At 49.1% G+C, this 22,817-nt stretch overlaps 2 protein-coding genes across 2 annotated transcripts; both read right to left on the bottom strand.

The window, feature by feature from the left end:
* LOC112883045 (antifungal protein ginkbilobin-2-like) lies at positions 1–642 on the bottom strand. The gene has a single exon (XM_025948263.1). It carries the CDS (start codon positions 544–546, stop codon positions 109–111), a length of 438 nt encoding a protein of 145 aa, XP_025804048.1. The 5' UTR covers positions 547–642; the 3' UTR covers positions 1–108.
* A 4,725-nt stretch (positions 643–5,367) lies between these two features.
* LOC112883554 lies at positions 5,368–5,977 on the bottom strand. Its single transcript, XM_025948864.1, has one exon. The coding sequence runs from the start codon at positions 5,902–5,904 to the stop codon at positions 5,662–5,664; it is 243 nt and encodes an 80-aa protein (XP_025804649.1). The 5' UTR covers positions 5,905–5,977; the 3' UTR covers positions 5,368–5,661.
* Between the last annotated feature and the right edge of the window lie 16,840 nt (positions 5,978–22,817).

The following is a 22,817-nucleotide window of genomic DNA, read 5'->3' as shown; positions in this document are numbered from 1 at the left end:
TGCCAAGCTAATTAAATTGCTAATCGCAACGGGAAGTGTTGGACAAGTGGATTTTGGGACACGAATCGAAACTAAGAAGAAATCGGCATGGGATCATTTTGTTATCAACTAGTCCGCGAAGGCGTACTGCTCGTAGCGCACGCTGCAGTCGACGAGCACGGCCCTGGCGCCGACGCTGCGGCCGCAGGAGGCCTCCATCTGGGACACGGCGGAGCGGAGGCAGGCCGCGCAGTCGTCGGCCGACGGCAGCGCCGCGGCCTGGCGGCACGCGGCGTACCCGTACGCGAAGGCTGCCGGGTACGGGGAGATGTTGTAGAAGTCGCGCCCGGGCCGGGCCGGCGTCGCGGACACCAGCTCCGCCAGCACGTACGCCAGGCTCGCCGTGAAGGGGTCCCCGGCGCCGAACGACGCGCCGTTGCACAGCACCGACAGCGCCGCCGTGTTGGGCGCCGCCGCGGCGCCGCGCGGGGAGGCGAGCGTCAGCAGCAGGGAGAGCAGCGAGATGGCAGGAAGGAGGAGCGGTGGTGGCTGGGTTGAGGATGCCATGGTGATTGGTGAAGGGTGCTAGCTTGTGCACGCTTTTGGCTTGTGTGATACTGTGATCTTGTGTTTTTCTGGGTGATGGCGTTGTGAATTGTGATGGAGAAGAGTGCAAGGCGAGCTGGCGAGGGCAGGAGGGGAGGGACACGGACTGGCCGGACGGTCCGGGCATTGGTTGGTCCTGCAGGTCATTGTCATGGCGTGATGCTGGGAGACGATTCGTTTGTTGCCTTGCCTTGCCGGCCGGCCTCCATTATTTGTGGATGATGTGAGCAACGCCATGGTGGTGTGGCCATGCTCTCTCTCTGCCTTGTTTAAGAATGAGGATGATCGTGCGGGTTTACCTGCGGGGTTGGGTGGGGAACGCTAGCATCGACGATCCACGTGGAGATTGTAAGCCAAGCGAAACTCGGCAGATTCGAAACTTCATGATTTTAGCCGAACTGTGTCGGTTGCAGATTTCTGCGACCGGACTGTGGCTGGACGCAATCACGCAATGTTCGTGGCTCATTTTCGCTGTGTCTTTGTCTTTCTTGGTATTTTCTTGCAAAACATAAAACTAGAAGCAGGGTCCGGGGAAGCAGGTTTCTGCAGAGGCCGGTGCTCTTTCTGCTCCTGCTGTCCTGCTGAGGCGAATGTAAGCATGTCCGCGGTAAGGGTGTGCACCGCACAGCCTTGGGCCACAACAATCATTTCCTTTATGTTGCGCGTTAAAGTTAACATTTGTCTCCGCCTAGTCTCATGTATTGAATCGTTTTATCCCTCTAGAATAACTTTTAAGATTTGTAGGGACGCTATGTTTTATTACAGGGACGGTCCAAAAGATAATCCGCTCTTACAAACGGAGCGGGGACTATTGTAGCAATCCACCCGCTCTTGGAAATGAATTTTTAGGGCAGATGATGGCGCCATCCATCCCTAAAAACGACTACCATTTCTAGGGACGGGTGATAGCATTATCCGCTCCTGCAAATAGTTCCACGTAAAAAAATAATAACTTTTTCATATGATCTTGGATGAAGTCAAATTTTATATTAAAATTGTAGAGATTGACGATACATGATAACTTTTTCATTTAAGGTCATCTAATAGCCCAAAAAATTATTATAATTTGTTTGATAGTTATGACTATATAGTATCTCATACAACTCAAGTCATACTTTGAGGTTTCCACAATCTCAACCTTTATATACACTAAAATATACTTGGTATATTTTTTTATCTACAGTTCACTATAACCATAGTGTAGAAGTTTTATTTTTTTATTTGTTTTGCTATGTGTAAAGATTTAAATAAATTTTCAGAATAAAATAGAAAATATTTTTAGGGGCGGGTGATGTCATCACCCGTTGTCGGTGTTTCGATCACCGGCTAGTAATTTGCGCCACGCTTCTCGGTGGTTCGATGGCTAACAATCGAAGGTAAGAATTTAGACTAGTTCGCGCAAAAGCCCTACGTCCAGTATGGGGTGGCTCACTTCATGTTCCTCACGTTCGAATGCTGGATGCTTACAACGGGGCGCTTACGAGCGGTGTATGTGTTGTATGATCACGCGATCGCGTGATGCTTTCTAGAGAAGGCCTAGCTCCGCCTTATATACATGGCGGGCTGTGCAACATTGCGTGAGAGATCGCGTGATGCTTTCCAGAGAAGGCCTAGCTCCATGTTATATACGTGGCGGGCTGTGCAACATTGCGTGAGAGAGGGGTTTCTCTTTCCTCCGGGGTCGGCTGCCCTACACATATCCTACCGAGGCCGCCTCCGTTCGTTCTCCTACGCCTGCCAAAGTCTAAGTCCCGTTCGTCCGGTCCGTGGCGCCGCCTGACACGTCCTTGGTCACATCCTCCATCCCCTGTCAGGAGATGGCGATGCTCTCCTCGTGCCCTTCCCCCGATGCGCCGGAGGCGGGCCTCTCGCTAAGTTGGCTGGCTCCCTCCTCCTCCTCGCTGGTCGGGAGGTCGGGTGCCTGGGTTCGGCGGCCACCGGGTCCGTAGTAGGGCCTGCTAGCTCAGCGGGCCTACCTTCCCTACGCCTAGCCGTGGAGGGGACCCGGGCACGATCCCTCGCATTGTGCTGATGGAGTGGTGGTGCGACCAGCGCGTCCGCCGGTCGCGACGTCATGATGATCCGTCAGACCCGGTGTCTCTCGCTAGTCCTCTGGTTCGTAGGCGGCACTCCAGTCGGCAGGGAGCCCGAGCGTATGGCTTCCTACGGAAGACGCGGCAGGGCATTAACTCCCCAAGATATGATAAGACGTGCGCATATCCCTTTCGGCGCGAGGAGTCGGGAGGGCTCCACGTGGCCCGTGCCCGGCTGCTCCCGAGCTTGGGCGTTGCTTTGTGCTGCTGGGCCTGCTTCGGCCGCATTCAATGCCTTAACGGGCCGAGCCGCCTTACATCGTCTAGCTAACCCTTACTTAGGCCCTTAAGGGCCGTACTTTTGGGTATCTGTTGCCTATGATCCCGTCACCTGCCCCTACAAATTAATTTTAGAGTTAATATAAAACAATAGCAAACCCTATAGAGTCATAAGTGACTGTGTAGTGTGGTGGAGAGAAAGGTATGCACGAGACTTGAGGTATGCGGTTTGAACCCTGGGTGATGCAAGTGTGCATATTTCATAAAAAATTATATAGTACAGGGGCCTGTGGTGGCTGGTTGGCTGCAATATTTTTTTTTTCTATTTTGCTATTTTTGATTTTTTTTAAATTTTTTAGAAATTTATTTGTAGGGGTGGGTCATGCCATGACCTGCCCTAAGAATCGATTTTTAGCAGGGCGGGTACCGTATACGCCCCTAAAAATACGTTTTTACCCACCCCCTAAAAATACATTTTTACCCACCCCTAAATTTTTTTTGTAGTAGTGTTTTTTTATTTTGCTATTTTCAATTTTTTTATTTTTTCTGGAAATTGATTTGTAAGGGCGGGTCATGCCATGACCGGCCCTAGAAATCGATTTTTAGCGGGGCAGGTACCGTATACGCCCCTAAAAATATATTTTTACCCACCCCTAAAAATTCTTTTTGTAGTAGTGAATAAAACAGGAAAACCCTTTTTTCTAGAAAAAACAAAAAAATAATATCTAGTACAATACCATATAAATACATTGAGATATGGTACCTTCAAACAGTTTTTCATTTGCCAAGGTCTTTCGTTTGCCCCGCTTCGCCCAGGGGCGACTCGGGCGACGCCGCCTCCCATCCCTCTCGTCCCCGCTCCCTCCTCCCCTTGCCGCGCTGCCGCTGGAAGCCCACATGGCCGCAATGAAGGTGGCGGCGGGCACATCTTCCCCGAATCCCCCTTCCCCCATGTGTTCTTGCGTTTATCTAGGATGGCCGGCTGCCGCCGTTGGCGTGCTTTCCGAATCTAGCAGAGCCCAGGTCGGGGCCCCCGTGCGGCCTAGGCAGATCTGCGCACCATCATCGCACTACCCTACCGCCGCTCCCCTCCCAGCGGGCGGCCGCGCAATCGCTAGGCGGCGGCATGCCTGCAGGCGCTCGGGGCGGAGATTGGCGCCAAATCCAGGGCCAGTGAGGCCAAGTACGGCCTCGCCCGAGGAGCCAGCATGATGGCATAATGGGGGTGACAGCGGCAACTATCGCTGGTGAAGGCTCGGCCCTCGGAGGTGGACCGCCAGTTGATGCTCCTAGTGGACGCATGTGTGCGGAGTTGGCTTTAGGGTACTCCGGGGCGCGCAGCGCGCAGGGAGAAATTTCACTCCGACCTCACGTCGGCCGGCAATGATGACGCTTCTTGCGTCGTTTTTCTTGCTAGAGGCTTTGCCGATGCGCTATCTAGAGGTCCGTGTTATCATCAGTGTGCCGTAGGAAACCGTTTGAGGTAATCCTTTCTGGCATTACGCTGGCACTAACATTGGTGACACCTCGTGGTGTCACTCCCTTCCTGAAGGCGATGTCGACATCACCTCACGCCCATATGCTAGACGGAGATTTACGTGAAAAGATTTGGCAAGAAACAGACAATCCAAACATCAAGTTTCTAAGCAGACGAGAGATGGATTGATTAGTGCTGCGTGAAGATATTACAAGGTTGAAATGGAACGAAAAAGAAGATTGAAACTTAGTCTTCTAGGTTTCTTTCTTTGTTTTGTAGTCTTTCTTGTTTTCGTGAAATTCCTCATTTGAGGTTTAAAATGAGGTTTAGAGTATAAGAAATCTTGTAACGTTTGGCCGTATATATCCACGATATGGATATAGAAGGCTGGTTTAATCCTATATTAAAAAAATACACTAACACATTTCACAGTGAATTTAATAAAACACAGCCTAGAGTAATTATGGCATGAAGGAAATGGTATTCGAGCTAGAAAATAACCAGACAACATGCCTGGATCCGGCTATCGGCTTGACGATGCAGAAGCACGCCCAGGCAGCTGCAGTAACCCATTTTTATTACACCTGGCGTGGATTCAGATCTGATGTACGCTCTGTAGTTTGGCAGTGCCTTCCATCCATCGAAAAGATCCAACAGATCTGACCACATTGTGCGTTGAATCTCACAAGGAAGGGCCCTGGCAGCTTCGATAGAGCAGGCAGGCTTTGCTGCAAAGGAGGCCAGGCCAGACTCACCGAGCCATCGCCCATCGGTAGACAATGCTGCTATGCACGAGCAGGAGCTGATAGTAACAGAGCTGAATGCTTGGGCAGCAACGCGGCCGGTATACGTACGTGCACGTATGCGATGGGTACAGTACATTGGATCAGAGTGAGTGCTCCAATGGCATGATAGGGAATCAGGCTCCCACCCCCAGGAAGACACACGGACCTCAGAGTCAAGACACGTGTCAATGCCATAAAATTCGACCGATGGATGCCTCAAAACATTGGAATACTACGAGTATTATTTATTTATTGCCTTGCGGACATGAAAAATAAGTTGGAAAAACGAAACCGTGACTTGGAAGTTGGAACGCAGAAGTTGAGCGGGAAATAAAACCGAGCGACAGCGACAACGGACGCGAGGATTAAATCCGAATTGAGCCGGAACTGAAGTGAGCGGGCTGGTCGCTCAGGCGTCATGGCAGCCGGTGTCGGCGGTGCAGAGGAACCGTTCGGGGTCGACCCCGCGGCGGCGGAGCTCGTCCCGGAGGCGGCACAGGCACTAGCGCTCGCCGCCGGCGAAGGCGTTGCAGCACTCGGCGCTCAGAGCCTTGTGCTCGTCGGGGTCGGCCGACGTCGTCGGCGCCCGCAGCCCCTCCGGGCCCATGCACGCCATGAACACGGGGATGCTCGAGCAGGCAGCCGCCTCGTCGCCGCCGGCCTGGGCGCGCACAGTCAGCAGCAGCAGCAGGGCCGTGGCGGCGACCGCCATGGGCGGCGCTGGTGCCTTGACACGACGCGCCATGGCAGCTGCTGCCGTCACGGTGGATCTGTCGTCGGATCTGAGAAACTTGATGAATTGGTGATGTTTGTGCGTGTGATCTCCTAATTGCCCGCTAATGAGCCTTTTATAGCCGCGCTTAGCTTGGGGTCAATGCTGCTGCTGCTGCAGGGCTGCGGTTCCAACGTAACTAAGTGGTGCCCTTCCAACAGCTGGCTGCTTTACTCCTCAATGATGCACAGGATGATCCACGTAGTCAACATCGTACGATCATCGTGTGACCTGGAAAAGATCAAATAGCAGATGCGACCTTTAGCGAGAATCAAGAGGTATCTTCCAGCAATTTATAATGGCACCTGAGAGTTCCATTGGTTGGAAAAGGAAAAAAGGAAGTGATGTTGCACGACGAGTAACCATATAGATGTGCTCACCTTGCACATGTACTTTTCTCAATGCAAAACACACATGGACACTTGTATACACGCACGCACACCCAACTCTATATGAACGGACACGGACTCACCCGTATGAAATTGCATATATATGGAACGAAACAAACATTAAGAATTTAAGCCGAAGTCATTGAAATTATATTCAAATTCTAACTTTGAGAATATTTACAGTGGTTAAAAAAAAGGAACAAAAATGATGCCATACCAAGCAAACCGAGCAGCTAGCATGATAGGACGGCCATAAAGGGTTGCACTGAATTAAAATACAGTGAACAGTTCATCGACCCGTGCTTCTCCAAGGCCCTCCGGATAAGTAGTATTAAGAGATTTAGCTATAGTAAAAATGTAGAAGCCAAATATTAGCCAATAGTATGTTTACTGTCGTTATCGCCCCACCTCTTTTAGTTTGTCCTCGCAATCAATGAGTGCTCCGTTCGCTTGCAGCGAGCACTATTAAACTTCAGGTGTCCATCAAGTGCCATTTGATAATCTTTTTTTTTTTGAAGGAAAAGTGCCATTTGATAATCAGTAACATGTGGCATAAGTTGTTCGGTCGGTCAGTCAGGACAAGCTCCAAACTGGGCCAAATCGTCTGTCCTCTTTAGCTCTCCGCTGTACAGACACACCAGGCATGCGAGGACCAATCGAAGCCATTTTCCCAGTTGCTGACTTTGAGCCCAACACCGTGCACCTGGGCCACCCTATGCTTATCACACAGCGAGACCGTTCCAAAGCTTACGAGTTCAGTTACCATAAATGTTGATCTAAGCTTAAAACTACCAAGGCCAAAACACCCTAAAACCATGCTGGCACGCCAACCTTGATTCAGTCAGTGATTGGATCCATACACAGCTACGATATGGCTAAACATTATTCTAGTATTCACTAGTAAGAACTTAATAAGTTTCCTGCAAAGTCACGGCAGCTATCATCCGCACCTCTAGGTGGCATGGTGCAGAAGAAGAGCGGACATCCGCTTCCTCCATTCTATAAAAAATGCAATTCTAAATTTTTTCAAATAGATTAGTGGTGGCGTGAAAAAACTCTCATATCCTTATTTATTTGCCTCATGCGGTTAGTTTTGGCATGCAAATCAAATTTGACCACTTAGTTAGATAGATAGTTAAAATCCAATCTCTAGAATTGCACTCTGACGGATCCAGGGACACGGGGTCCTAGTGGACCCGCCTCCTGTTGGCATTCCGACTAGCATCTGGAACGAACGCCCATCTTCATGGGCCACGACTTCGTCCAAGCCGCCCTGGCCATGATCCCGACCGGCAGGCTGATCGGCAAAAGCATGGCTTGCATTCCCAACCAAGGAGACGATCGGGGACTGTATCCGTACCATAGCTCTGACTGAGATCCCCGACCAGGCTCCGCCTTACACGTGACACTATCCTGGCCGAGGCCAGCCAGACCCTGTGAGCAGGTGCGGCGGATAAGGATGCACGCCGGAATCAACTTACCGCACAGGCTAACCACTTCCCTCATGGGGTTATAGTGCCGCCTCGCTACCATAAGAGGGAAGCGTTGTTTCACCTTACCGTCCTTGTGAGAGGACGGAACACAACGACGTCATCACGACGTGGCGGGCACGCCTCCATCATGGCGGAATGATAGGGCGTAACGTTGAGGATGGAGCGTAACTGTCATACCGTGCTTATCAGCGCACGCCCCTCCAACTCGCGAAGCACGATGCACAGGGCCAGAACAAGACGCCCACTCCGCGACACAGGATTTGGGCGGTGGCCGTCTGAGGACTCCGACTGACAGAGTTGGTGACCCCGATCGATGGGGTAAGGAACTCTCTATCGCTATGTTTCTCTACCTTTAGTTCCTCTGTAAAAGAGACCCCCTTAACTATAAACAGGAGGATCAGCCGCATTATCGAGGAGCGCGGTGCTGGATCTCAGCCAGCATGGTAGACTAGCTTTTTTTTCTTTTTTTTGGATGGCTAGTTTTTCTCTTTCACTAGTTGTAGGTCGTTTTTTCAGCTTTGTTGTTTTGTAATCTTGGTAAAACTTATTTAGGTTTGAGGTCGCGTGTATTGTAAACTCCTGCTTCTTCTTAATGAAATGCTTGTCCGGGCAAAGTTCTTGGAAAAAATCAAATTCGAAGTACTGTTGCTGACCTATGGCTGAATCCATGGTACCAAACCACGGGATGCTTCTTCCAGGATTAGCCCTCCTTCCGCGAGGACGGTCCAGCATGCTCAACGGCACGAGCCGCCCGGTCCTGGTGCAGCGTCTTCATCAGTCCATGATCCATCCATCCTGCCTCTGCTACACACAGAGCGGCCATCTCTCCATCCATCCACACAGCCAGCCAGGCCGCCACTGGTCTCTCCTCCACGGCTGCTTGTACTCCTGCCAGGCCAGGCGTGCTCACACCTACCTACTACACACTGTTCGGTGCATTTGGAACTAGAATCATTTGGATTGGATGGGCCGGGATCAGCTCCTCCATCCCATATCCGTAGTACTTTTCCTCTGATGAATAATATAACTATGAACTCCCATTTTTTTATAAAAAAATAGTACTCCGTAGCAGCCTTTGGCAAGTTCGTCAGCCAAGTAGTAGGGGGGCTGAGGAGGAGGTCTGCGTTCCCACCTGTTCAGACTACAGAGCACATCCATCCCTTCTGGCTCCGCGACCCGAACCCGGCCACCCATGCCAGGCCCAACCAACCGAGGCCCGGTGGCGCGCGCGCTCTCGCTTGCTTCCAGCGCCGGCGCCCGCCGCCGCCGCCGCCGCAGATAGGCTGGGCGCGCCACGCCCCCGCCCGCCCGCCCGGTCGGCTGCATGGCGCGCACGCGCGGCCCACGTGCGCGCCGCGGCCGCTCCGAGGCCCGTCCCGGTCCGCCGCACCGTCGTGGCATGGTCGTGCACGCGCGCGCGCGCCCGGATCGACGTGCGCGGCTCCGTCCACCGCCGCCACGCGCGCGCCTATATATGCACACATGGCGCTGGCCTAGCTGCTGCATGCTCCTCCCGAGCGGTCTAGCTCGTGTCGTGAGGTCCCCGGGCGCCCGCCCGTCGCCTCGAACGACTGTCGTCGAAGAATTGAAGCCGACTTCTGCGGGTGCGGCATCATCAAGGTTCACCGGCGAGTAGCCGGCCGGCCGGCGATCATTTCGTTCAGGCGTGCGCGCAGTGCAGGGCAGCGCGCGACGCTGCAGGCTGCCAGGCTGCGTGTGTGTGAATCTTGATGATGCTGCACCGGCAGTAAGTCGGCTATAGCTGGTGGTGTGCCCTTGTGAGCAGCGGCGGAGGGCCCGGTGTGGCGAGATGTGGCGCTCGCCATACCTCGGTCCGGCCCAGCCCAACTAAAAAAAATCTAACTCTATCCCCAGTTCCTACTCTGCAGCTCTACTCCCGAGTCCGCACGCCGCCGCCCCCGCACGTCGCTCGCCCGCCGCCCGCAGGCCGCAGCCCCGCCCCTGCCCGCCCGCCGCCCGCAGCCCCGCGCCCCCGCCCCCGCCCGCCCGCCGCCCGCAGCCCCGCGCGCCGCCGGCCGCCGGCCGCAGCCCCGCCACACCTAAAATTTTCGGCGTCCTCCATCACTGCTTGCGAGAAGGGCGAGGCTTCCAAGCGTGGAAACCGGTCGTCCTACTCCGGAGGGAGCTCGACCGACCAACGATTCCCGGTGCACTTCATGAATATCAGTTCACTGTTCGTGCACGAATCTTAACGTTTTTTTTTTGTGAAAGGAACGAATCTTAAAGTTAACCTGCATGAAGTTCGGAGTGGTTGGGACAAGTAGGAGTATGATGCATCCCACAGCCCGCTGCACACCTACAAGTATCAGGGATTTTCTTCTTTCTTTTATTTTTGCCCAGTTATGTGCACCACCTTTGGAGAATGGGAAACATGCTGGTCATACTCGCAGCAAAAAACAAAAAACAAAAAAAATACTTGTTTCCATTTTCACAAGGTCACGTCGCGTACACACCGCTACACATGCAAATCGTAAACACGATAATTTCAATAACAGTGTTTGAACTTATTATATCCTCGTGCCCAACCACCACTCTAAGAAGTTCTCTAATCCAGATTATTACCTCTATTTGAAATCAAGGCAAGACATACTTTGTTTGAAAAAAACACTGATTTTTTATCATAAATATTTCCTCTGTTCAAAATCAAGGCATACTTTGTTTGTAAAAAAGTCAAACCTTATAATTTTTTTTAACAACAGTTAGTTAAACTATAAGCGGAGTTGAGTGTGTAAATTCTTTACAATTGAAAACACATTTCAAAGTGATTCTAAACAATGTTTTGTAGCTGTAAATGATATCTTTTGAGAGAAATTAAATGATGGTAAAAATCTGTCTTTGAAGAAAAAAGAAAACAACAATCTATATACTAACGGAGGAATAAGATAAAAGAATACTCGCAGAAAAATAAAATAAAATATTGCACATATGCAATCCATTACGACCTGATTGTTTCACAAACGTGCGTAATTTTGCAGTCAAAACTTTCTAAGGTTTAGTAACAAACTTGCACACATTAACTTTCCTTCTTATCGGATAGTAAGACTATCATCAGACGATGCAAAAGACGGGAACTACTTGAATTGGACCTCTCGAAGTAGTCATGCGGTTTAGATACGAAGTAACTCGGTAAATACCATAAAAAAGAATCCATATTATCATATTTGTATTGGCCGGTATATTTCTGTAGGACTGAAGTAGAGCTTACATATTTATCAATCTGACCTAGAAACTGATAATTTATTTTTTTTATGGGGATAATTTATTTCGAAGTTGTCACAATATAAAACTATTTATCGACCCTACCTTCGTTTATATATATAAATAGAGTTATAGGGGTATTTCGCGATGTACATTTTTTTTCTAAAATAAAAATTCTATGTCGGATCCGGAGCTCGGACGCAATGCGCCGCACCCACAGCAGGTGGTGATCAACCGCGCAGGCACGTCGCGTTCCCAGCATGGGCATAGCATGAGCAGATATTGTTACGTGGATACGTTCGACGGTTCGAGGACCAGGATTAAGCGTCAGCTGGTTAGTGTTTTTTTCCCTAAAAAACATATCCATCTAGAAGTACAATACTGTAATTAACTGTTTTGTGGTGGTATAGGGATGGTGACTTTGTCAGTATCAAACTTTGTTTATTTATTTTTTAGATAGACAGGCTTAACAGCCATGCCCCATTTCCACTGGAAAACGAAGCATCGAGTTTTGGCTTAGCCGTGGCTAAGTTTCAGCACAGAATTTGGTTCAGGGAGGGGTACGGTCACCTCCAGTGACATAACAGCCAACACACGGCTTGCAAAACCGGACATCCAGAGGATAACAGCACAGAGCAAACTCGACGAGGCTGCAGGAGAAGAGCGTGCGCGCTCAGAACGCCCAGTGGACGCCACCCTTCCATTCACCCTTCTTGAGTTTCTTCTTCACGAGGATGTGATCGCCAGCGGAGTTTCGAGGGCCGCGCGCCTTCAAGAAAATACGCCATTGTGCCATACTTTGCTCCAGATTCTCTTTAAAGATAGGTTTCCAGTCCACCATATGCAAAGCCAGATTCTCCTCAGCATTACCTTCACATCTCTCCAGACCTGGTGATTGAACACAAAGTCATTTCTAATCAGCCACAGGCCCCACAGTATTCCTGCAGATATACTGTTAGTCGGAGTCGGAGCATGATTTTTCTCACAAGGCCATTTGCTGGCCAGATCAATATACGAATCAATTTTCACTCCTGAAAAGCAAAAGAAAGTGTGCCAGACAAATTTAGCTATCACGCAATCAAAAAACTGGTGGTGGATCGATTCATGCTCTAGGCAGAAGCAAACATTCTGGTGGTTTTGACACACCTCTTCTACCTAGATTATCTACTGTCATGAGTTTGTTATTCGACAAGAGCCAAAGAAACACATGCACTTTTGGAGGCATTTTTATTTTCCAAACCGAAGGAACGTAAACTGGTACCACACCCCTAAAATTAACCACAACATACAAATGTGCCTTTGTTGTCATACTGCCAGACCAAAGCATCACCATCATTGCTGTAAACTACAGCAGAAATAATACCCACCAGTTCAAACAGTATCAAACTAGTCTCTTGACATTTTCATAAAGCTTATAGTACTGGTGCATAGATATAGCTAGTAAGAATGTAAATACCCTAGGTATAGTGTAACTGACAGTTGCATTATCTTACTATCTATTTAATATTATCGCTCTTCTCATGTAGATTCAGTATCAAAGTTACTCGGTGCAGCGCGAAATGAAGAAAATGAAGATGAGGCACGCAGAATGTAGTCGATAGATTCAAGTGGTGGCGCAATTGTGCTGCCCAGATACTTGTGCCTCCCTGCCTCTCGTGCAGGCTTCACAACACCCATGGTTCGGGATACTGCTAATCCTCCACCTCACACGCCGAGGAAAAGAATCCGACAGCTCAGTGACACAACACAGGAAAAGGAGAAAGCAAAGAGAGGATTTGATTTGGAGACTTTCCATAGCCTTCTATAGAGGAGATGGCATCATTGTGCTAACCGTTTCAGTTATATATAATGATGCTCCACTGATTAAAATTGGTAACCATCCAATTAACTCAGGATGTATTGATCGTATATCAACGTATCAACACTTTTAATCACCGTTGTTAACGGACAGAAAAGGAATATACTGATGGCAAAAGAAACGTAACCATATTTATGCGAAAAGTGCGCGCGTGTAAACCAGAGCCATAGGCAAAAAGGTTTACAAGTAAACAGTTCCTCCTGAAATACTCCGACCAACCTACGAATTGGTTATTCCTAAACGAGTCATGAGATGATGAATATACCTTGCCTCCACATTGGATCCAGATAAGGATCGAGAATCTTTTTTCATTCTTGTTAGGAAGTGTTTGGTTTCTTAGAGCTAAACTTCAAAGAGAATCAAGTATTAAATGAAATCTAATTATAAAACTAATTGCAGAACTTGTGGGCTACTTGACGAGACGAATCTAATAACATATATAAATCCATAATTAGCGGATGGTTACTGTAGCATCACAGTTACAAATTATGGATTAATTAGACTCATTAAATTCGTCTCGCGAATTAGCACTCATATGTGAAAAAGTTTTTTAAGTAAATTTTATTTAATACTTCTAAATGATATTTTTTTTATATGACGGATCTAAAGTTTAACCTTTGAAAACGCAACACGGATAATTCATGCGCGGCACCCAACCAGAGCCACAGGCCATGCCCCTGCCTCCTTGGTGCACGGTGCCGTAGTACGACCAGCAGCTACGACGCAAGTTGCGACGCCCGGAGTTTCTAGCTTCCGCCGCAGGGACGGACAAGCGCGTCCATTCACGTACGATCGACGACGCTCCCTCCCGGTGCTGCGGATCCAAAAGACTAGGACGGCACGGCAAGAGCCATTCGGAACGCATCAGCGCTAGAGCATGTGCTCCGGGGTGGCGGCGGCGGCAAGGAAGTGCTCTGCGCACCGGGCAAGTACTACCAAAACTCCAACCAGAAGGTCAGCAGCATGTAAGGTCTGATATCTCCTTTGGCCATTTTCACCAGAGATGGCCCCATGAAAATAGCACAAATAGTGGAACACGGTGAAAATTCGTCCGAAACGTACAAACGGTTTTCAAAAAAGATTGAGACGTCGCACAAGTGTAGGTGCGTCCATATTCTATGTACACACATGAAGTCCAAATTTGATGCCACTAAAAAGATGCAAAAAGAAGGACAAATTTTGGATGCAATAATTGCAGTACATGACAAACATTTTTTTCATCTTTTCAAAACAATCGAATTTGAATTTGAGGTTTTGTGTGCATATAGAAACACAGATGCATGTACACCTGTGAAACGTCACTACGCCAGAAGCCCTAATCTGAGACGCGCGCTAGGCAAAATGCTAGACGCGCAGGGGTCGCGTCCCGCATTACCGCGTCGCAGATTAAAAAGTAATCTGAGACGAGCCTCACACGCGTCTCAGATTACCAAAATGCAAGACGCGCCTCAATTACGGCGCGTCTCGCCTTGGCTTCACACAGGCTTCCCTGGGAGCCAAATGCGAGACGCGCTCTTGTTTAGGCGGGTCTCGCATTAGTCAAAGATGGGAGACGCGCCTCACTTACGGCGCGTCTCGCCTTGGCTTTACACAGGCGCCCCTGGGAGCCAAATGCGAGACGCGCTCTAGGTTAGGCGGGTCTCGCATTAGTCACAGATGCGAGATGCGCCTCACTTACGGCACGTCTCGCCTTGGCTTCACACAGGCGCCCCTGGGAGCCTATTGAGAGTCGCGGCCTAAGCGAGGCGCGTCTTGCATTAGTCTACCTCCAACAGGGGTCTTTTTTTTCCCCAGCTGCATCCTGGAACTAGCCAGGATTTGGCAGCTGCAATCAAATACCTGCAAAAGATTTCAATTCACAGAATTCACCGCAATCATCGCACGCATCCATACAATTCACACAGTGCGATACACACAAGGAAAGATAGTATTATATAACACATGTACAATCAATTAGCAACAATGATCGATAAGAACAATAGAGTACATGCAAAGCAAGTCTCTCAATCTAGCTCAATGTCGCCTGCCGTGCTATCGTGAATGGAACTCCCCCTTTATGTTGATCACCTCCATCATGAGGAACCCCGCTAGCCTCTCTCGGATATCCTTCACGTTACCAAGCGTCGTTTGATTGAAATAATCATCTTCGTCCTTCGAAATATAATTACAAGCAGTTAGAATATAAGATGAAGACAGATATTTTTTAATTAGAACACGTGATAATTCTTACCGTGAAATCCGGTTTCTCTGCAACTAGAAGCATGTTGTGGCCAACATAGAACCCACATGAGTTACCCGAGGGTTGCCGTGTGCACTACATGTCAAAGATAGATAGAAATTAGCATTTTGCGACACTTAGAACCAAGAAAACATCGTAATAGTAAAGCGATTTAGTTATAGTAGTTACCATCCACGCGGTGTGATGTGTAAACGCAGCTTGACGTTGCTCTTTGTATCCTTCTGTGGCCCTAAGATGCCTGTCAAGAGACCTAAACATAGACATCCGGATGTTATATTACAAATGCTTCTGAAATGGGCAAATGATAAAAAACTAAAGCACACAACAAACTTACTCGTCAAGGATTGAGATGACTAGAGAATAATCACGTATCTGAGGCGCGCCCGACTCATCTGATGGAATGCTCGAGTCAAGGTAGAAGACTTGCTTGCTCCTGACATTGATGATGAGTGTAACCCAATGGTTGCCTGGGTTGTACGGCACCACAATGTGCTCCTTGTCAGCATGTACTCGCATGCACTTCACCATGTACCTAACCAAGTTGAAATGGAAACAAGCGGTTACATGTGTTAAATGGAAACAAGTGACTACATGTGGTTACAAGTTGAAATGAAAACAAGTTTAATTGTTGCATGTGCGCACCTGACCAAGCTATCTCTATCTGAATTCATAAATGTCACCGTCATCAGCTGTGGGTCAATGTACCCACACTTCTTTCCGGTTCGACGCCTTGTCTCTTGTTGCATGTGCCTACACGATCCATATGAATTGAAATAGAAACGACTTAAATTGTTGAACGTATATCAAATGCATTGAAATGGAAACAAGTCTTAATCGACTTACAATGCAAAGCACCGAATGAGAGAAAGATCCAAAGCGTCGAGGTTGAAAAGGTCGAACAAATCGCTCCAGTCAACAATAAAGATGTTGCCTTTGCCCTCAAGCTGCAGAAAGTGCCGCTCTTCGAATGATACCATGATTTCCTCGGCTTGATTGACATTTTGCATGTAGTAGTTGTGCAGGTCCACACAATATTGACCTGTTGCCCGAAGCTCAGAGACACTAAGCAAGGCCTTTCCAACCCTGTACTTTGGATTCTCAGAAGTGTAAGCCCTTGTGACCGGTTGTTTTATCCGCTCCACCTTTTTCTTACCCTCTGAGATCTCCCACTTCGTCGCCATCGGCCTACTCTGCTTCTTCCTCACAGGATTAGCCTTGCTTGGCTTCTTGGTAGCGGTAGCTGGCTCTGTCGGAACAGGTGGAGGGGGGGTAACCTGAGGCTGAGTAGGGACAGGAGGATGCGGATCCGGTAACGCTTCCCGTGTATCCGGCAGCTGTGGGCATGGCTCAGAAAACGTCGGTGGCACTGCAGCACTCTGTGGCTGAGGTTGACTGGTCGGTACTGAATCTGCATCTGCTGGATCAATATGAATACCATCTCTCCGCCACTGAACCCTTCTCGCAACTGCATCCCGCATAGTGGTGGTCATGTCATCTGGTGGCACCTCCAGCTTGATATTCTTAGCAAACTCATGCACGTAGTCAATCTTGACCACAGCACAATCAGCCCTGACCTGCAACAACAACAACAACAACAAAGCCTTTAAATCTCAAGCAAGTTGTACATACCAAAAGAAAAAAAAACAAAAAGAAATAGGAGAAAAGAAAAGAGAGGCAAAGACCAATGCACTGACCTGGACACCTTCAAGCTGGGACATACCGGGATACACAAGCCCGTTCCCGACCTCCATGAAAGATGAATCTCCGACCAGCTGCACGAGAAGACTGCATCGGGTCGGACGAGCCAAGCCATCTATCGTATCCGGCTCCACTGATGTAGGCACAATTGCCCTCTCTGTCCCTCTACTCTGAGAAGCACCCGCTGCAGTACAAGCGAAGCTGTCCCTTCTCTCTTCACTCATCGTACTCCCCAGCAAATCAGGGAATGACAATCCCTGAGACTCGAAGATGGTCTTTAGCTTTCCAAACATCTTCACCGTCACCTGAGACTCGATATCAGTCTTTAGCTCTCCATACATCTCCATCTTCACCTGCTTTTTGATCTCATCTATGTCAACCTTTGATGAGGAGTCTTGAGTCCGCTTCCGGTATCTGCCTTTGTGTTCAGGGAACCCCTCCTTCCAGGTCAACTGACTGGAAACACCACGGACACGACCCCGTTGCTCACGGGTTCCCAAAGCCCTGGTGAGCGCATCAAACTCCCTCACTCCTTCATTTGAACCTTGGCTGCTCTCTATCAAAGCCCTTTGAGCAACTTCCTCAGCGCTCGTGCTGTAGAAACTGATATTGCCATCCTCCGTGAGCTTTGACCTAGCACGCATAAATGGTGCCAGCCGTCCCTCAAACGATTCATAGGGATTCTCAATGCCCCTCTCTGCCAGCATCTCATCCTCCTGCTCCCACTTGCGTTGCTTTCCAGCATATCCCGCTGAGCCAAGGTGGTGGTCAAGCTCGTTCCGCGCTCGGAGACCCCGAAAATACTCACTTGACTGTTGGAACTCGGGAGTATTCCACTTTTCAACAAGCTCGTCCCAGGCTTCTTTGGTCAAGTCCGCATACTTGTCAAAAGGGTTCTCTTTCTTCTTCCAACACTTTAAAAGCCTGCACGACAAAACAATAAATCTGCATAAGTGACAGTAGATAATGAAAAAATGTTAGTAAATGACAATAGTAAGTGACAACACTTTACTTGTTCTTGTAGCTCCTTCAGGCTTTAGAGATGATCTTCATAGCATGCTTCGTAGCCTTATCGTGCAACTCTATCGGATATTCAACATAGGGTTGAATATTGTTTTCGAAGATTCTCTTTTTGTCGTCCCAAGACAAGTCATCGAAATGTTACAAGGTGAGTGGCACCCTTTGCCGGGCAGTGAGGCCACAAACCCGTGCTAATCTCACCAAGATTGACGGGTCTTCGGGTGCTGCCTCAGAATTGAGCCGGCCACAACTTTTCACATCTGATGGCCACCTTGTCTGTGACCTTTTCTTTCTGGCAGCACCAGACGTGCTAGCTCCTGACTGTGACCGTGCCGGCCGTCCTGATGATGCTCTGTCATCTGTAGGTTGCTGCACACTGTCCTCACCGCCTGCAGCTTGCTGCACACTGTCCGGACCACTGGACATCGTGCTACACGAGAAAGAAAAAAAAACAGATACAACCATAGAGTAAACGCTCCAAATCAGATACAACCATAGAGTAACCGCATGAATCCCATACCTAGGCCTATACATGCTTAATGCTTTAGTGATACATATTCTCACAAAGTAATCTCTATTTTTTGAAATATATGACTTAATCTTTGGTCATTAACCGCTCTTTTTTTTTATTTGGCTAGGTTGGTCTCTTTTTGCTCTTGATAATTTGATTTGTTTGCAATTCTGTGTAGCAAAACATACTATGTGTGTCCATGGAAGATGTTTCTTGCCTCATACATCCATATGTAGGGTATGAATACTGACTAATTAGAAAGGGGGAAAGCTCACCTACGGCGGCAGTGGACGACGCTACGGTGGCTTGGGGCGGCGCCGCGGGGCCGGGGACGACGGCGCGACGGCTCGGGGAAGGCTCGACGATGGCGGCACTCGCGGGGATGGGAGCTCGGGCCCGGGGGGCGCCGATAGCGCGGAGCGGCGCTGCGGGGCCGGGGACGACGGCCGCGAGGGAGTGACGGTCTGGCTCAACGACGACGGGCGGCGCGAGAGGACGGCGCGGCGGCGGGGAGCAGAGAACGGGTGTGAACGATTTGAAAATTTGACCTAAGTCCCAAGAAGGCCGAGCGGCGCGTTCTAACCGGGAAATGCGCGACGCGCGGTACCCACGGCCCGTCGCGCATTGGTGTGGGACTGGGCCCCGAGGGCTCACCGGTTCAATCTGTTCGTGGTCTTATGCGCGACCCGCGTTACCTACGGCGCGTCGCGCATGATGATATGCGCGACGAGCCGTAGGTAACGCGCGTCTCGCCTTTGATGCCCCCGAGATGGTTGCCTGATCAGGCGCGCGTTGGGAGGGGATTTTGTCCCACCTCGCCAACGCAAGGCGAGTGCGTCCAGCTTATAAGCTTGGGCGGTCTTCGCTGTTTCGAATTTACAATACATGTACCTTTGAGCTGCAGTTTCCTCTCTTTGCCCATGCTGGCGGTGTGGGTCTGGGGCCCGAGGGCTCCCTTGCCGGTCGAACCCGTTCAATCTGTTCGTGGTACCCTGCGGGTTGAGCCCGGTGGCCCCGGACCCCCAACCAGGGTAACTTTTTTTGTTTTCTCTCTTTAGGCACAAGTGTTTTCCGCCCGGACCCTCTAGGTTCTGCCCGGACCCCCTTAGAACCGGAAAAATAATTGCAGATACCGGGGAATGCGCGACGCGCGGTACCCACGGCCCGTCGCGCATTTGTGTGGGACTGGGCCCCGAGGGCGCACCCGTTCAATCTTATGCGCGACCCGCGTTACCTACGGCGCGTCGCGCATGATGATATGCGCGACGAGCCGTAGGTAACGCGCGTCTCGCCTTTGGTGCCCCCGAGATGGTTGCCTGATCAGGCGCGCGTTGGGAGGGGATTTTGTCCCACCTCGCCAACGCAAGGCGAGTGCGTCCAGCTTATAAGCTTGGTCGGTCTTCGCCGTTTCGAATTCACAATACATGTACCTTTGAGCCGCAGTTTCCTCTCTTTGCCCATGCTGGCGGTGTGGGTCTGGGGCCCGAGGGCTCCCTTGCCGGTCGAACCCGTTCAATCTGTTCGTGGTACCCTGCAGGTTGAGCCCGGTGGCCCCGGACCCCCAACCGGGGTAACTTTTTTTTGTTTTCTCTGTTTAGGCACAAGTGCCCAAGGGTCCCTGGGTTCCTCCCGGAGTAGGTTTTATGAGCGACGCGCGTTACCTACGGCGCGTCGCTCATTTATATGAGCGACGCGCCGTAGGTAACGCGCGTCTCGCCTTTCTTGTTCAGTTCCAGAACTGAATGTCCAGAACAATTAAAGTCACAACCATTCAGTTCTGGAACTGAAAATTCACACAAATTCATATCTCACAAATATGAATTCGTACTTCATAAATATTCACACATTATCATATCTCACAAAGGCACTGTTAAAGTCACACTTTTACCATATTTCACAAAGGAACAATTAAAGTCACACAATTCCCATACTTGACAAAGGAACAATTAATATACATTGTGTGCCCAATCATTTTGCTACTTTCCGTTGTTCCCTTGGTTTTTTGAAATTCTTGACTTTTTCTTTATGGTCGTTGCGCAAGTAGGGAGTTTCGTTGGCCGAAGGTATTCTTGGCTTGATCATTGAGGTGGCGAAAGGAGGTATCTCATCAAACTGATCGAACTCTTCCTCGTCGACCGCATTCTCAACACCGACGATTCGCCGTTTTCCAGGTATAACCACCTTGAGTCTTTTGTTTGTGGTGTCGGAAACATAGAACACTTGAGCCACATGTTGTGCGAGGACGAAAGGGTCCGTCTTGTATCCGTGACGGCTAAGATCGACACTAACGAACCCGTACTTGTCTTTTTGTACACCTCTATTTGCATCAACCCAATTGCAACGGAAAAGAGCAATTTTAAAACCGTGAAAGTCAAGCTCCCATATCTCTTGTATTTGACCATAGTACGCAGTTTTGTCCTCTCCGTTAACATCGTAAGCATCAACACGTACACCACTATTCTGATACATGCTTTTCTTATCTTGTCGTTCGGTGTAGAACGTGTATCCATTTATGTCATACCCTTGTTATGTCATAACGGTGAATATAGGACCAAGAGCCAAAATTTTGAGTTGTTCACTTATAGGAGTATCTGATCGTGAAATTCGATTCCGGAGCCAACCACAGAATTTGTTCATGTGTTCCTTTGCTAACCATGATTCACTGTGTAGAGGATTCTCTCTAAGCAACAGCTCCTTGTGCTCATCAAAGTACTCAGACACAATGTCCATTTGTTGCAACACGTGGAAATGAGCCCTATGAAATAAATCTCGATCTGGAATTATAGCCTTCTTCCCGATCGTCCCCGTGCCTGTGAGCCTCCCCTCATGACGAGACTTGGGGACACCAACCGGGTTACTCGGGTCAGCGTAGTTTAGGGCCCACTCAATGGCTTCCTCTGTAGAATATCCTTGTACCATGCTGCCCTCGGGGAAACCTCGATTTCTTACTAGCGACTTCAAGATGCCGTTGGATCTCTCGTACGCATACATCTGGTGAAGGAACACAGGACCAAGTAGCTTTATCTCCTTGATAAGATGGCCCGTGAAATGAAGGCTGATATCGAAAAAGGCAGGTGGAAAATACATCTCAAGAACGCACAAAGTTTCATAGTGCTTCTTTTCCAATGACTCAAGATCTTCTTCACTTAGAACCTTTTGACCAATTGCATTAAAGAAAAAACAAAGGTTCATAATAGCCTCCCGAACATTGACCGGTAGGATATTCCGAATTCCTACGGCAATCATCTGCGTCAGCAATACATGGTAATCATGAGACTTTATGCCGGGAGATAGCTTTAGATCAGGCATTGATACAAGCTTCGAGACGTTGGTTGAGTAGCCAGTTGGAACTTTCACACTTTTCAAGAACTCACAAAACTCCTTCTTCTCATTCTTCGAAAGGGTGATGCATGATGTGGGCAGCTCCATTCCTTTAACGGAGTCATCATTGAGCCACAACTCTTCTCTAATTTTCATTTTCTTCAGATCAGCTCGTGCATGTGCGTGATCTTTCATTTTTCCGTCCATGTTAAGCAATGTGCCGAGAAGGCTCTCACAGACATTCTTCTCCACGTGCATCACATCAATAGAGTGACGGACGTCTAAGTCCTTCCAATACGGTAGCTCCCAGAAAATCGACTGCTTCTTCCACATGTCATCTTCTTCAACAACGACCTTCTTGCCCTTCTTGCCTTTCTTCTCTCCTTTCCGCTTACCGAGGACAACATGGACATTCGTAACCATTTCATAGACATCATGACCTGAGAAATGCGGTGGAGGATGCCTCTTCTCGGCCTTACCGTTGAAGTGATCACACATGTTCCGGAACGGGTGTTTCATTCCAAGGTAGCGTCTATGTCCCATGTACACTATTTTTTTTGACTCACTCAAGTACTCAGAGTCTGTCTCTCTCAAACAATGTGGGCACCCGCAACCTACTTTCTTGCTCTGTCCGGACAAGTTCCGTGCCGCTGGAGAGTCACTGATAGTCGCGAACAAAATGGCTCGAAGCTGAAAGTACTCACGCTTGTACTCATCCCAGACCTCCACTCCTTTACACCACAGCAACTTCAGATCGTCAACCAAAGGACTGAAATAAGTGTCGATGTCATTCCCAGGTTGATGTGGCCCCGGTATCAAGCCCGACAGCATAATGTACTTCCGTTTGTTACACAACCAAGGCGGAAGGTTGTATATCGTCAGAACAATTGGCCAGGTGCTATGTGTGCTATTGTTCATGAATGGGTTCATGCCATCTGTGCTCATTGCAATCCTAATATTCCTCGGATCTTCCGCAAATTTAGTATATCGCAAATCTATGTTCCGCCATTGAGTGGCATCAGCAGGATGTCTTATCAACCCGTCCACCTTATGCTTCTCCTTGTGCCATCGCAACAATTCTGACTTCTTTTTGTTTGCAAACCAGCGCACCAATCGTGGAACAATTGGAAAGTACCAA

The sequence above is a fragment of the Panicum hallii genome, chromosome 2 (genome assembly GCF_002211085.1).
Source record: "Panicum hallii strain FIL2 chromosome 2, PHallii_v3.1, whole genome shotgun sequence".
NCBI lineage: Eukaryota > Viridiplantae > Streptophyta > Magnoliopsida > Poales > Poaceae > Panicum > Panicum hallii.
This window is presented reverse-complemented; position numbering and strand designations above follow the sequence as displayed.

Excerpts from the sequence above, each read along its gene's own strand:
- LOC112883045 (XM_025948263.1), bottom strand. The coding sequence starts at position 546 with ATGGCATCCTCAACCCAGCCACCACCGCTCCTCCTTCCTGCCATCTCG.
- LOC112883554 (XM_025948864.1), bottom strand. The coding sequence starts at position 5,904 with ATGGCGCGTCGTGTCAAGGCACCAGCGCCGCCCATGGCGGTCGCCGCC.